Source organism: Macrobrachium nipponense, chromosome 19, assembly GCF_015104395.2.
Source record: "Macrobrachium nipponense isolate FS-2020 chromosome 19, ASM1510439v2, whole genome shotgun sequence".
Classification (NCBI taxonomy): domain Eukaryota; kingdom Metazoa; phylum Arthropoda; class Malacostraca; order Decapoda; family Palaemonidae; genus Macrobrachium; species Macrobrachium nipponense.
In genome coordinates, this window is record NC_061088.1 from 65,008,424 (window position 1) to 65,023,887 (window position 15,464).

The window sequence follows — 15,464 nt, forward strand, 5'->3', positions numbered from 1 at the left end:
AATACCCTTGAATCAGTAAGTCAAGCAGAAGGGATTAGAGAGAGAGGAAGGGAAAGAAAGGAGAAAGATGAAGAGGAGAGGAGAGCAGGAGAAGAAGACAGACGAAGGGACGGGAGGGGAAAGAGAAGGGAAGGGGAGAGGGAGAGAGAGAAGCAGGAAGGAGAGAATATGGTAGGCAGAAGGACAGGCCTCAGAGGAAACAGAGCATTTCTGTTACTTTGGAGATACACTAGACTATATTGAATTTGGTATTGAGTGGTAATAAAGGCTTCCTGGAGATAGTATTAAGAGACTGCCAGACTGCTTAAGATTTGGAATAGAAAAAGTTGGAATGTATCGAGGGATAATTAAACCTATTCTTCCATCAGGAAATGAAGATTGGCTGTTGAATGTAAATGATTGGGACAAGATGAAAGAATTTTGAACTGTTGTCATTACAGAAAGAATGAGTATTGTTGCAAGTAGGATGCATAGTTCAGTTATCTTAGGGAGGAAAAGGAAAGGGAGACCTTTAGAAAGAGTTAATTGTTGCTACAGAAATACAGCGTTACCTTTTATGTTGAAGTATCACTCAATGAAAGCTAGAAACATTTGTTTACTTGGCAAAGAAGTGGTTAATTTATGAATTGATCAAGTGGATGCAAGGTCCGACCTGGGAGGAGGAAGGTCATATAGTTTGTTCAAGAGCTCTTGAAGTCAAGTACATTGATCTGTGCCTAGCAGTTCAGACTTCAGTTTCACTGGTAATGAGGGCAAGTATCTGTGGCTACGGCAGACTACCTGTACCTCTTTTTGCCTCGAGAATGTGGCCTACCAGTCCTTGGACCCCTCTCCTTTGGACCTGTATAGTTTCTTAACACCTCTTAAGACGTAAAATCATTTTGCCAATGGTACTTGATTGGCATGAGGCTGTAAGTTGAATGGTTGAGCATGTGCTGGATGGACCATGATGGAGGTAGACTGTACAATTGGGCATCCTATCTTGGAGATTTAACTCATAAAGTATGACCTTTCTGCTGTTCTCTCTTTTGGCAAAGAGTTGGAAGGGGGAGATTAAAGCTATTATCTGAACCCATGGATTTATGGTTGACCTGGACACCAGCTCCCTGCTGACTTTTGCTACCCTATTTAGGTCAGTAGTTTGTGCTCTGAAGTTTTCATAGAGTGAGAGTTCTCTCTGCCTCAGAGTTGCATGAATGTTGCATCCTATGCTCTCTTGCTCTTAATCGTGACTGAGAGCGTACCATTACCAAGTGGAGATTCAATGTGTCACTTACATAAGAGACTATCCTATCTCTTAAGGAGTAAGTCTGCTCTGTATAAACAAATACCAAATTTTTAAAGTAATTTTCTAAGGTATACAAACTAGAGCTTTTTATCAAATCCCACCTAAAAAGGATGCCAGCTTGCAGCAGGTAATGGGGGAGGGGTTTCCTCTGCTCACTAACTTGATTCCAGTTAATCACCTGATAAATTTTCAATAGCTGTTTCCCGCTCACACTGAAAAATACTCCTACGATTAAATGCTATGGTTTCTGTACCTAGGAAAAAATGCAAATTACCCTAATAATTTGTCATGTTGGCAAATGTGTTGGAATAAGTGGCCTTTTAATACACAAGAACAAAATGGGTAGAGATTTGAGATGCTGCCAGGGCTATGTAGGTTTAAGAAGAAAAGTTTTTATACGCTTCTTAATTTATAGGTGAAAGGGGTCCCCTGAGCAAGGTCTCTTAGAAAACACGTATGGTGAACTGCCTAATTTTCAGTTTTTTAGTTAGGTGAATGGTTTGCAGCAAAATTTTCAGTTTTTATTTATTACTTGACAAACTTTGCTTAAACTGCATTAAACACTTGACTAGTAGTATTTTCTTTGCATTGCCGTCTTCACTTCTGCTTAACTAGCTGATGGTAAAATTAATAGTAATAACATTTATTGTATGCCTTGCTGGTTTTAATCCCCAAATTGTTTTTATTTTAATTGAAATGTTTTGATGACAAAATGTCTTATGGTATTAATAAATCCAGTGCTAGATTTTATTCAGTGTCTTTTTATCTACTAGTAAAACTAAATATGACACTCGTTCATCAGGTAACTGCTCTTGACAAGGAAAACCGGAGTCTTCGGCGTGAAGCAGATTTGCAAGATGTTCCTAAGCTAACCAGTCCACCCTGCAGTCCAAGAATGACAATTTTTTCAAACAACAATCAAGTCTACTAAAGAATTATATATTGAGGGAACAATTTTATTTAGTGGTACTCTTTCCATCACATACATATTAAGAGATTCATTCACTAAAGCCTTTTGTAGTTTTTTATGTTCTGGACTTGAGTTGAAAAATTGTGTACCCAATTTTTTTTAATTTATTTTTTTTATTCAGGAACTAAGTAAAATGTACAACATAGTTCAAGACTTAACCGTCCTTATGAGTACTACAATATATGGAACATCTAAAGCGGTAGACTACTGAATAATATACCCCTCAGAAGTATGTAGTAATTTAAAATCTTTATCATGCCTTGACCTTGCTAAAGTTGAATGCTATTCACATTAACTGTAAATTACCTAAAGGCTGTAAAAGCTTTATTTCAGAAGTGAAGTTGCTTTAATTAAATACTTATCCAACTTCATTTTTGTTTTCAGATTCAGTTGAGTGATAAACATTGATAGACTCGTTTATGTGGTTCTTTAATTCTTTTTATTTAGGTGACCAAACTTATAATGGTTTTACAAACCACAAATGACCATGAATATCAGAACCTAGCATTTCTTCAGGAAATTATCTTGATGTCAGTCAAGACTGCTGCCTTTATATATATGAATGTTTTCTTGTGGAACTGACTTTGTGATATATTAATAGGTAGTTGCTTCAGTGATGTCTACTCTCTCAGATGTGCTCAGTATGCATATGCCACAAGAACAGGAAAATTCTAATTTTATATTACGTATGAATATTGTCTGGTGCTTTTAGTGTTTGTAAGATTTTGGTTGTTTGTGCCTGATAGGAAAGTAAATATATATCTTGGAGATATAAATCATAAAACTATTTCATGGCTTTAGCATAAATTGTCATTGCTGTGTATCACAAAATGCTGATATAGGTATTGCATTACAAAATTATACATTTTTGTTATAAACAGTAGCCATCCCTTCTTTTCTATATAGACAAAAGGTTTATTAGAATACTTTTATGTACATTATTATTTCATATAGCCAGTTGTAAATTATGTCAATACTTAGTATTAGGGAAATATAAGGTACATACCTAGTCCAAACTTAACTTTAATCCGTGATAGTATAGGATGTAAAATGCTGTTACTTTTATAATAATGGCATCACATATTATGTATGTGACTACCCATTATTGAAGTTACTGTATTCACATTTTTATTTTTTTTTTTTTGTTAGTGCTATCAAAGCTTTAATACTGAATCTCTGGCAATACAAAGCACTTTGTGTTTTGGAAGTTTTAATTGGCAATTCTTATTAAACACTTTTAAGCACAAAGTTAAACATTTAAGTAGGAAATTAAGAAAAATTCTTAAAATTGAGAGCTTAAAAATTGTAAATTAGCCTGCAAGCATTCATGTTTCTGTCCTACACTTTTCTTGACACATCGACTTTTGTACATAACTCACATATGACTGTGTCATCAGGTAAATCATCAATGTCTGATATTTATCAGCCTGTTTTTGTTAAACAAAGACTTGGTTACTGAAATGACTTGCAGGTATATTTTTATGACAATTCAGAAGGGTAAAACAAAGAAGTTAATTTTCATAATTGATATGGATGGTTGAATCTAGTAATATGTCATATGTAATCAAGGCTTTGATGATTTACTGCTGTATATTTATAAAAAGCTTATGTACCTTAACTCTGAAGCCAGCCTTTTATTTTTGTTAGATAACTTTTTTTACTGTGGAAACTTATTTTATTTTAATGAAATAAATATAGCTCAAATCGACCTATGTATATTTAATATTCACCCTAATGGTTAAGTGTTCAGTACATTGTAATGCAACATTTAAAAAATAAAGTTATTATAAAATTGTTTACTTTAAATACCTTCGTACTAAATATAACTAACATTCTCATGTAGTACTGTCGGCCAAAAAACTCGTGGCAGAATTTCATAATTTTTCGTTCACCTGCCTGACGCACGATTTATGCCTTATTTATCTATTTTTCTTTTCAAATATGGAAGAAATCATGTGTAATGACATTAAAAACAGTCACTGATATCTTTAGAACCTTATGTTATGTTATTGTGTAAAACTATTTTCCTTATAGCAAAATTGACGTGAACGAAACGAAGTGATAAAAAACGTCACATCACAACCATAGATATATATTACCAAATAGATAGGAGACACCTGTCACTAGCAGTATCGCATAAACATGGTCCTTAAATTATCATTTCAATATTAAGTTGAAGGTAGTTGAACTGTTCCATTTGTTAAATTTTACAGAAAACATTGGAATCTCACAAAATGCTATCAAATTTAAAAACAAAAAGAGAAAAAAAGGATATCTTAACAGTGTGAACCAGGCGACCTCACTCTATTGCTTTTGATGTTATGTGCACGGGAATCTAATGTCAATGTGTCATTTATCGGTCTAAGAAACATCCCTCGATGAGCGAGAGAATTATTGCACTGTATTCGGTGCAAGTTCCTGTTGGAGAGATATCAAGAAAGCTTAATAAATCATACATAGATGAATAAAATTGTTTAAAGAACGGCAAAATTTAGAACATGGGCCTAGAGGTGGAATACCTCGAAGCACCACATGAGAGCAAGACAATACAGTAGTGTAAATGTTGCTGAGCAACATTCATTTGTGAACTTTGAATTCTAATGCGCTGTCACGACATTGCTGAACCAGGAATCATAACTAGCTCTACGCTTATGACTGGTGTCTGATGAATACTTTAGATGTAGAGGAAGAGATTTTTAAATCTACACTTGAAGTCTTTGATAGTTGTCTAATGAATAAGCAAACTTATCTTTGATGGATGAGAGATTCAGTTAGGCTTACTCTTTTTGTTTTGTTTTTTATCGGTGGCCAGTGAATACCACGGATAGGGAGGGAAACGGTTTCAATGATGCATGCATTTTTTTCTTCAAAACCTAAAGAATACATTTTATTAGAAGATATTTTATTAACATCGGCCTAATCCTTCCATCACTCCTATACGCCACCTCCGCTCTCTTCTACATCTCAGGCGACTAGATCCGACTTCTCACTAAGAACTCCATCTCGTGAAAGCATCACTAATGATAACGGTTATTTTAAAATTCCCCGCACCGACAACGGGCGCCTTAAAATGCATGTTTATAAAATATCTTCTGTTCAAAGAAACTTTATCTTTCATTCCACAAAATATGTGCATACACTCGTGTTACACCCTGTAGACGTCAAAAAGCAACCCTTGATTAAAGCAGTAGGTTTTTCTTGAGAGAGAGAAAAAAAAACATGAAATAGACTCAAACGAGAACGTCACCTTTCATATTTTTTATCCTTTCAGCTATTTATAATGTGCTTATGTTAGTAGGTCTAGTAGTTATACATGTGAAACTAATTTGAATTAATTTCTATTTAGAAGAAATGAATAGCCACAGAAAGATCAACCTAAGAAAGCTTTAAGGAAAGTAAGCCTTTCTTAATGTATTCGTCAGTTTTGACTCCCACAGCTTTCCAACGCGTCTAAATGAAACAGGATGATATGCAAGGAATTTGATAAAAAATAAGACTGAATTATATTCGTTTGATTTTTTTATGATTGCTTTTTTACTTTGAATAGCTAGGTCTGAGTTAATTATGTTAAGCAATTATTAAAAGGATAAGAGGAAAGGCGAACATGGCTAATAAAACAAGAATAAAGGGAATAGTCAAATAAAGCAATTATATAATATATACTATATATATATATATAATATATATATATATTATATATATATATATATATATATATATATATTGTCGATTTAAATATTCATTAATATTACTATCCGAGAGAGTATGCTGCTGAAAATAGACCTAGGCTAATCATGTGGGAAAATCAGAAGTCCAATTTAGGCCCACTTAATGTGTCATGCAAATTATTTCATTGATCAAAGGACAAAATTAGTTTAACTAAACATCGTTTTCAAAGAATGTTAATGCCTTGATGTATTATTTATCGGCTGTAGGAGACGAAATGTCAACACCCCAGTGCAGTACGATATGTTGAGTCAAGACTCGAGCGGCAGCAAAGCCAACTTCAAAATCTTCGGTATGCTGTCACGAAGCTAGAGTTGAGAATAAAATTAGAAATCGTGGACCCATCGGTATATATTTTCCTTTCTTTGCAAAATAATTATCTTTAATACGTTGAATAAGTCTACTCAGTTCTAATGTAATTTATTTCAAGTATAGCACCTTTGAAAGGAAATGTTAATTATTGTTAAGTAAATAATCTGGCACCTGCATATGGCAATATTTCCATAACGAACAATGAATTAAGAAACTACGCCAATTCTTCGTTGGCCGTCTGTACATGATTCTCATTCTTTTGATGAATATTTAATTTGAGAACTATTTGGACAGAGGTGAGAATTACTTTGACATGGTGGCCTTCAATTCAACTACCCACTACAGTATACATTAACGGTTCCTGATGTGTATCACTGCTCCTCTATTCTGAGGGAAATAAAAAACATTATTTTTCATAACTTTTAATTATGAAATATAACAATATATCTAGCATCCTAATAAAGAACAGATATTCATCCATATTAGGTGGTTTAAATTTAATACATACAAAATCTATAAACAAAAGAATTAAGCTTTTATTAGAAATACATTAAATGTTTCTATCTTCTTACAATAAATAAGCACATCCTTCATTGTTATAAAGATGTCTTAGAATCTAAAAGACTTAGGAATATTACAAAAAATTTTCAAGCATAATAGATCAACCTTGCACCGCAAACCTAATCATAACTTTCCAACTATTATTCCTTTAGAAGATGCTTGTGTACCATCTCTTCTTTATTGATGAGATGTGTGGTCTTATTGACAAGGGCCATCAAATGATGCAAAGAGTCTGACCAGCTGTTCAGGAGCTGTGAGTGTTCAGGATTGGTACCAAAATTCACTACACCCTCTAATCTATCCATGCGGGCCGTCACAGTTCCAGACACTACTAACTGGCATAGAAATTCTTCACTTTCCTGTAATATAGTGATTAAATTTGTGAGTGACATTATGGAACAGTGAAATTTAGCAACGGAGTAAATTAAACACATTACGAAGATATAAAAAATAAATTCACAGTTCACAAAAAATACACAAATCCAGTGTGAAGAGATCACAGTATTAGTAAAAAATTACGTAAATTTCATTTAACATCCTAAAAAACCTGTCAGCAGGAGGCAAAATGTTCAGAAATCACAAAACTACTGTGGGAGGGTACAAGGAACTTAAAATGACTTTCTAAGAAAATTTGTATTTTTCACAGCTACAAACCTGAGGTCTTAACAAAAGGATAACATTCTAGCACCTAGCTGGGTCCAATTAAATTGCAGATGAAAAACAAGGAATATTGTGAGATCTGGCAATGCGTGCATTTATCGGGTGAAAACTGGTCAAGGACCACGTCACCGCATTCAAGTCTTTCAAAACCCAGGATGTCTTTAAGAAGACAGAGGGGCAGCTAGAGGTGGGCAGTACAAAGTTAAGACCTCAGGTTTGTAGCTATGAAAAATACAAATTGTATTAGAAAAATTTGTAATTTGTTTATACGCGAACAAACATTTGGTCTTAACAATAGGACACTTATACATGGAGGGAGGTACAGACATCCTAACCCAGCAGGGGGGGCTTACCCACCAGTCCAGTTCCAGAAGAAATATCTACTGGAGAGGGACTGATTCCCCGTGAGAAGCTAGATACAGTGATATCAAACAACTCGGCCACTGGGTTTCTTGGATGGACTTCTGGTTGATGGTCATTGCTGTTTGTAAACAACACAAAAACTCATAAAAGGACACAAAAGGTAGAGCCAAGATTAAAAAAATAATTTTTTAAAATGACAAATTTTTAACCAATTTGTATTTTTCATAACTTACAAACCTGAGGTCTTAACATTAGGATAAATACTCAGCGCCAGCTGGAAACCGGTAAAGTTTAAAATAATTGTGTACGCAAGGGACTATTGGCATCTGTTCTTGGTCACGCGACGTGGAGCCACCCACATTCCCCTCTAACTCGTGACCCTGTTAGTTATTCTTCCAACCCAGGTTAGTTGATATAGGGGTGGTTAGAGGTGGGCCTTTGTATGTTAAGACCTCAGGTTTATAAGTTATGAAAAATACAATTGGTTAAATATTTGTCATTTGTTCATATACGAAACAAACCTTCGGTCTTAACATTAGCATAGACTTACTTTTGGTGGGAGGTAGGTACTATTAACCAACTGGGAGTTTGCTACCTTTGATCAGTTTTCTGATTACCAGCATTCTACGAAACAACTGACCAGTATTTCAGAATCTAAGACATAATGAATATCATAGAGTCAGACATCTGGGTTCTACACAGTGTCATAGTTCATTGCGTCCGCGGAAGATAAGATCTGTTCTTCTAACAAACCAATTCATCCACTCATGTAAGTTTGTTATCATTCCTCTACTCCTTGCTAAAGAGAGGAATGTCCTGCTACTGATAGGTATCTTACTGATACTAACCCTAATAGTATGGCTACTTCACTCACCTGTATCTTGTCCATTCCAGTTTATGATGGTACTCTCTTCTTACTGCCCTAAGTAAAGAAGGCGACAGAAATTTGAAAAGGAAAGAGGCCAGTTATCTCCTCCATTTCACATTCATACCATCATCTTAGACAGGATACCAACTGACCCGCCAGGGGTGCTGGATGAGTTGCACAATTTGTTGAGCAGCCACCAAAGGACCCAAGGAAATTATCCAAGGACCTCTGGGCAACCCTATTTATATACAGGAAATTGAAAGTGGTTTGTCATAACAATGAACCCACTCTCAAATTTCGATGAACAGATAGACACCTTAACACTGCTCAATTGAGCTTCGATACAGTCACAAACCAACCGTCACGATCATTTTAACAGATATGTTCTTAATTGCCAGACGGCACGTATTCCTCTGATGACCTTCTCTTCTGTATGACCCCATTGGTACAACTTGACAACAAGGAGTAGGCTTGACCGATCGCCTCTTGTTTGGCTTCTTCCTTTACGTCTACCACCTTTATGTTCTAGGTGACATAGTTCTTCTATAACCACAGAGTACTTTGACAAGTCAAAGCCAGCCCTCCTGAAGGTCTCTTCCGCAAACTCACACCGTACTGAGCATGACTAAGAAATGTATCTGTCATCATGACCTGTGCTGCATTGACTCATTATAACGGATTCTGGGCAAATTGGAACTCTTATTCCTAACTACTTTTGAGTCTATGTCAAAAACCTGGTTATAGAGTACTCCCACTCTGCCAAGGTCAGTGGAAGACCACCATCCACGGTCAGTTTCCTGTAACGTGACTGATGTATGTGCCTGGCGGTAATCCATCGAGTCTACCCTGATACAGAGTATGCTTTCAGTTATCAAATCAGAGTTTTTTATGTGCCCCAGCCAGTTCACTGCTCCTGATTCATCTGAAGACTACTCAGCGTGAAGTGATATTCACATACCCAATCATCAGTCCAATGTGTATCACCATGTGGTAAAAATAAACCTGTTTCATATTAGTGGTCTATAGCTTTTGTTTACTTCTTTTGTTTACTTTTGTGGTTCCTTGCTGACGTGTCTCGTATTACAGCTGTAGACTCGCCAGATTATGGTACAATGCTTGATTCTTTGTATATGTTACTTATGATGCCCCTTTGTATTTTATATGCTTTGTGTATATTCTTGGTTAAACTGTCTTTCATAAGGAGTGTGATTTATGTACCTTCTTAGTTAACTCAAGTGTTTATTTATGTTTATGTCTGTGTTCAACAATGTGTTTTTTATTTGCAGTGTACTACTGTAGTGGAATTGTTTACTGAATAAAACCTTGATTCTGGTTACACCGGGTTTACTTCAATTTATTCAGTAAAACAATTCAATCGCCATGGAACGGCTTCTACGCCCTCCCCGGTTCGAGGTGGACCCTGACTCTGCCCAGGCCGCCAAGGAGTGGACACACTGGCTGAGGACATATACAAACTTCGTTCAAGCAGTGCAGCTGACTACCCCTACGCTTGACAAACTGGTTCTTCTCACTAACTATGTGGCTCCTAGTGTGTATGACTTTATTTCTGAGTGTGAGACTTATGAGAAGGCTGAAGAGGTTCTGACATCTTTGTACGTGAAACCAAAGAATGAAATATTTGCCAGACATTTACTTGCCACTCGCAGGCAAAACTCAGGTGAGTTCCTGGATCAGTTCCTGCAGGCACTGAAGCTACTTGCTAAGGACTGCCAATTCAAAAGTGTAACTGCGGAGGAAGCGTGTGACAGTTATGTTCGGGATGCCTTCATTAATGGTTTGGTCTCGTGTGCAATACGCCAGCGTCTGTTGGAGAATAGGACACTGAACCTAAATACTGCTTATGAACAGGCCCGCACTCTGGAAATGGCCCAGAAGCATTCAGCCTCCTACTCTTCAGCAGAACCTGTCAATGCTGCTGTGTCAGCAGTGAGTCGAGAGGAGGAATCATCTAGTGCTGAAAATAACAGTGAGTCTGTTTCTGCAGCTACTTCTGGTGCTCGATGTTTTTTTTGTGGGAACAACCGGCATCCCCGGACTCAGTGTCCTGCTAAAGACGCAGTGTGTTTGAAATGTAAGAAGCAAGGGCATTATGCTAGGGTGTGCCGCTCTGTGAAACAGGTGAGTGGCTCTTCTAGCCCAAAACATTCCGCAGCAATGCTAGCTTCAATAGTGGGGGCCTCCCCTAAGTGTCTTGAAAAATCCATAACACCTCTCAAGCTTAATGGTAGCTCTGTCAGTGCCCTTATTGATACTGGGAGTTCAGACAGCTTTGTGCGTCATGATGTAGTGGACCTAAACAAACTAACTATGTCTCCAGAGCATGGAAAAGTCTCTATGGCTGATGAATCCCTGTCCTCGAACATCTTAGGTCTGTGCACTGTGGACTTGGAGTTGCAAGGAGAGACTTATCACGGTGTTGAACTTAAGGTGTTACAAAGCTTATGTAGTGATGTGATACTAGGGCATGACTTCCTGAGGAAACATTCTGGTCTGGAAATGGATTTTGGAGGAGAAAAACCTCCCTTGAAGATATGTTCACTAGGTGTTGTTAAGGTGACCCCTCCTTTCCTTTTCAAGAACCTGACACCAGATTGTAAACCAGTGGCTAATAAGTCAAGATTATACTCGAGTGACAAGAAGTTCATTGAAGCCGAGACTGAGCGTATGATGTCGGAAGGAATAATAAGGCCTGGTAATTCTCCTTGGAGGGCTCAAGTGCTGGTGACATCAGGGGAGAATCAGAAAAGGAGGATGGTTATAGATTACTCTCGTACCATAAACAGGTTCACCGAGCTTGATGCCTACCCCCTGCCAAATATCGACGAGATGGTGAACAACATTGCACGGTACAAGGTGTTCAGTACCTTAGATCTGAAAAGTGCTTACCATCAGGTTGCAATAAGAGAAGAAGAGAGACCATACACTGCATTTGAAGCTGGGGGCAAACTTTATGAGTTCAGTCGCATTCCATTTGGAGTGAAAAATGGAGTAGCAGCTTTTCAACGTGTGCTTGACGAAATCCTTAAGAAAGAAAAAGTAAGAGGTACTTTTGCTTATGTTGACAATGTTACTGTGTGTGGTGAGACAGAGGAGGAGCATGACCAGAATTTACGGAGGTTTTTGAAGGTGGCTGAGGAGTACAATCTCACTCTAAACCACAAGAAGTGTGACTTCAAAGTCAGATCCATTAGATTACTTGGGTATTCAGTAACGGATGGGGAAATCAAACCCGATCCGGAACGCTTGCAACCACTGTGGAATCTTTCACCCCCTAAAGATGCAGCTTCTCTTCGCATGACCATGGGATTGCTTGCACATTACTCAAGATGGATACCAAAATTTTCAGAGAAAATCCGCCCTCTCACACAAGCCAATGGTTTTCCTTTGTCCACTGAAGCACTGCTAGCTCTCGGGAACTTGAAGAAAGACATTGCTAGTGTGGTGGTAACGGCCATTGATCCCTCCTCTCTTTTCACTGTGGAAACGGACGCCTCTGATCATGCGATAGCAGCTACTCTGACACAGAATGATCGCCCAGTAGCTTTCTTTTCCCGCACTCTCACTCGCAGTGAACAAGGACATTCCTCAGTGGAAAAGGAAGCTTATGCCATAGTGGAGGCATTGAGGAAGTGGAGACACTACTTAATTGGACACCACTTCAAGCTCATCACTGACCAACGTAGTGTAAAGTTTATGTTTGACTCTAAATCAAACAGTAAAATAAAGAATGACAAAATAGCAAGGTGGCGAGTTGAACTCTCATGTTTTCACTATGACATAGTATACCGTCCAGGAACAGAAAACATACCAGCTGATGCTCTTATTCCCGCATCTGTGGTGCCACTACTTCTGATAAAACTCCGAGAACTTCATGAAATCCTATGTCACCTCCCTGGGATATCTCGCATGATGCATTTTGTCCGGGGCGGAATCTACCTTACTCGGTAGAAGAAGTGAGGAAAATTACCACCTCTTGCCAAGTGTGTTTAGAGCTCAAACCTCGATTCATCAAATCCTCGGGACAACTGATCAAAGCAACCCAGCCTTTCGAGAGGTTGAACTTAGATTTCAAAGGCCCAGTTCCCTCTCAATCTAGAAACAAGTACCTCCTCACTGTTGTGGATGAATTTTCAAGGTTCCGTTTGTTTTCCCTTGTGCAGATATGACCACTAGAACTGTCATCAGTTGTTTGGTGCAACTTTTTGCTTTGTTTGGCATGCCAGCGTACATCCACACTGACAGGGGTGCATGTTTTATGTCTGAAGAGCTGAAGGATTTCCTGATGAAGAAAGGTGTTTGCTACCAGTCGCACTACACCTTATAACCCTAAAGGGAATGGTCAGGCTGAAAAATATAACGGAATTATATGGAAAACTCTGACATTAGCCCTTAAGACAAGGAACCTTGATGTGTCTCAGTGGGAAACTGTTCTCCCAGATGCTCTCCATTGTATACGCTCCTTGTTGTGCACTTCCACGAACTGTACTCCTCATGAGCGCCTTTTCCTGCATAGTAGAAGGTCCACCACTGGCCAATCGTTGCCTACTTGGCTCATCCAAGGAGGGCCTGCTCTCCTGAGACGTCATGTAAGATACAGCAAGAACGACCCCTTAGTGGATGAGGTTGAAATTGTAGAGGCGAACCCCGAGTATGCTCATGTGAAGCTTCCAGATGGCAGGGTGACTACCGTTTCATTAAGACATCTTGCTCCTATGGCTAGTGACAACCGTGAAAGTACAGATGCTGGGGTTCCTGTATCTCAGTCCGAGGTTCCTGAGGAATTGTCGGTTGCAAATGCTCCTCAGGAGATTGCACGTGGTCTCTCCCATGTGGATATTGCTTCTCAGCATGACACTCTTCAGGAATCCCATACAGTCCCTCAACAGGTAGCCTCACCTCCTCCACTTCGAAGGTCAGAGAGAGTGAGGCAACCTCCAACCAGCTGATGCTCTCTCCCGCATCTGTGGTGCCACTACTTCTGATAAACTCCGAGAACTTCATGAAATCCTATGTCACCCTGGGATATCTCGCATGATGCATTTTGTCCGGGGGCGGAATCTACCTTACTCGGTAGAAGAAGTGAGGAAAATTACCACCTCTTGCCAAGTGTGTTTAGAGCTCAAACCTCGATTCATCAAATCCTCGGGACAACTGATCAAAGCAACCCAGCCTTTCGAGAGGTTGAACTTAGATTTCAAAGGCCCAGTTCCCTCTCAATCTAGAAACAAGTACCTCCTCACTGTTGTGGATGAATTTTCAAGGTTCCCGTTTGTTTTCCCTTGTGCAGATATGACCACTAGAACTGTCATCAGTTGTTTGGTGCAACTTTTTGCTTTGTTTGGCATGCCAGCGTACATCCACACTGACAGGGGTGCATGTTTTATGTCTGAAGAGCTGAAGGATTTCCTGATGAAGAAAGGTGTTGCTACCAGTCGCACTACACCTTATAACCCTAAAGGGAATGGTCAGGCTGAAAAATATAACGGAATTATATGGAAAACTCTGACATTAGCCCTTAAGACAAGGAACCTTGATGTGTCTCAGTGGGAAACTGTTCTCCCAGATGCTCTCCATTGTATACGCTCCTTGTTGTGCACTTCCACGAACTGTACTCCTCATGAGCGCCTTTTCCTGCATAGTAGAAGGTCCACCACTGGCCAATCGTTGCCTACTTGGCTCATCCAAGGAGGGCCTGCTCTCCTGAGACGTCATGTAAGATACAGCAAGAACGACCCCTTAGTGGATGAGGTTGAAATTGTAGAGGCGAACCCCGAGTATGCTCATGTGAAGCTTCCAGATGGCAGGGTGACTACCGTTTCATTAAGACATCTTGCTCCTATGGCTAGTGACAACCGTGAAAGTACAGATGCTGGGGTTCCTGTATCTCAGTCCGAGGTTCCTGAGGAATTGTCGGTTGCAAATGCTCCTCAGGAGATTGCACGTGGTCTCTCCCATGTGGATATTGCTTCTCAGCATGACACTCTTCAGGAATCCATACAGTCCCTCAACAGGTAGCCTCACCTCCTCCACTTCGAAGGTCAGAGAGAGTGAGGCAACCTCCAAAGTACCTTCAGGATTACTCCAAGTGAACTTAACTGAGAAGGGAAGAATGTGGTAAAAATAAACCTGTTTCATATTAGTGGTCTATAGCTTTTGTTTACTTCTTTTGTTTACTTTTGTGGTTCCTTGCTGACGTGTCTCGTATTACAGCTGTAGACTCGCCAGATTATGGTACAATGCTTGATTCTTTGTATATGTTACTTATGATGCCCCTTTGTATTTTATATGCTTTGTGTATATTCTTGGTTAAACTGTCTTTCATAAGGAGTGTGATTTATGTACCTTCTTAGTTAACTCAAGTGTTTATTTATGTTTATGTCTGTGTTCAACAATGTGTTTTTTATTTGCAGTGTACTACTGTAGTGGAATTGTTTACTGAATAAAACCTTGATTCTGGTTACACCGGGTTTACTTCACACCATACACGTAATCACAGACACACTTCCCTCTGTTCTGGCAGCCGCTCCACAAGATCATTGTCTACTGACAGAATTCCTTTAATGAACAGAAACCTCCTCTATACAGGCAGTCACGGCCAAAGGGTCATTCTGTATATGTGAGCTAAAGACCTTTGGAGCCGTTTTACATCCGAGATGACACTCTACACCCAAAATCTTCAAACTATTAGTTTGAGA

The 15,464-nt window shown here is 38.8% G+C and overlaps 2 protein-coding genes across 12 annotated transcripts in view; one reads left to right on the forward strand and one right to left on the reverse strand.

Moving 5' to 3' along the window:
• Positions 1-4,050, forward strand: part of LOC135217586 (serine/threonine-protein kinase DCLK1-like) — a 368,329-nt gene extending 364,279 nt beyond the window's left edge. For 9 of the 11 annotated variants that reach the window (XM_064253596.1, XM_064253588.1, XM_064253607.1 and 6 more), the window contains one exon: positions 2,091-4,050. In XM_064253596.1, the coding sequence (XP_064109666.1) occupies positions 2,091-2,219 (129 nt within the window). In that variant the 3' untranslated portion in view covers positions 2,220-4,050. The remainder of the gene's footprint in view (positions 1-2,090) is intronic. The other 2 variants (XR_010315162.1, XR_010315161.1) reach the window with 1 other exon arrangement.
• Positions 4,051-6,702: 2,652 nt separating this feature from the next.
• The window catches only part of LOC135217703 (26S proteasome non-ATPase regulatory subunit 12-like), a 431,722-nt gene continuing 422,960 nt past the window's right edge, over positions 6,703-15,464 (reverse strand). The window contains exon 9 of the mRNA XM_064253692.1: positions 6,703-7,216. Coding sequence (XP_064109762.1) covers positions 6,998-7,216 — 219 coding nt within the window. The 3' untranslated portion in view covers positions 6,703-6,997. The remainder of the gene's footprint in view (positions 7,217-15,464) is intronic.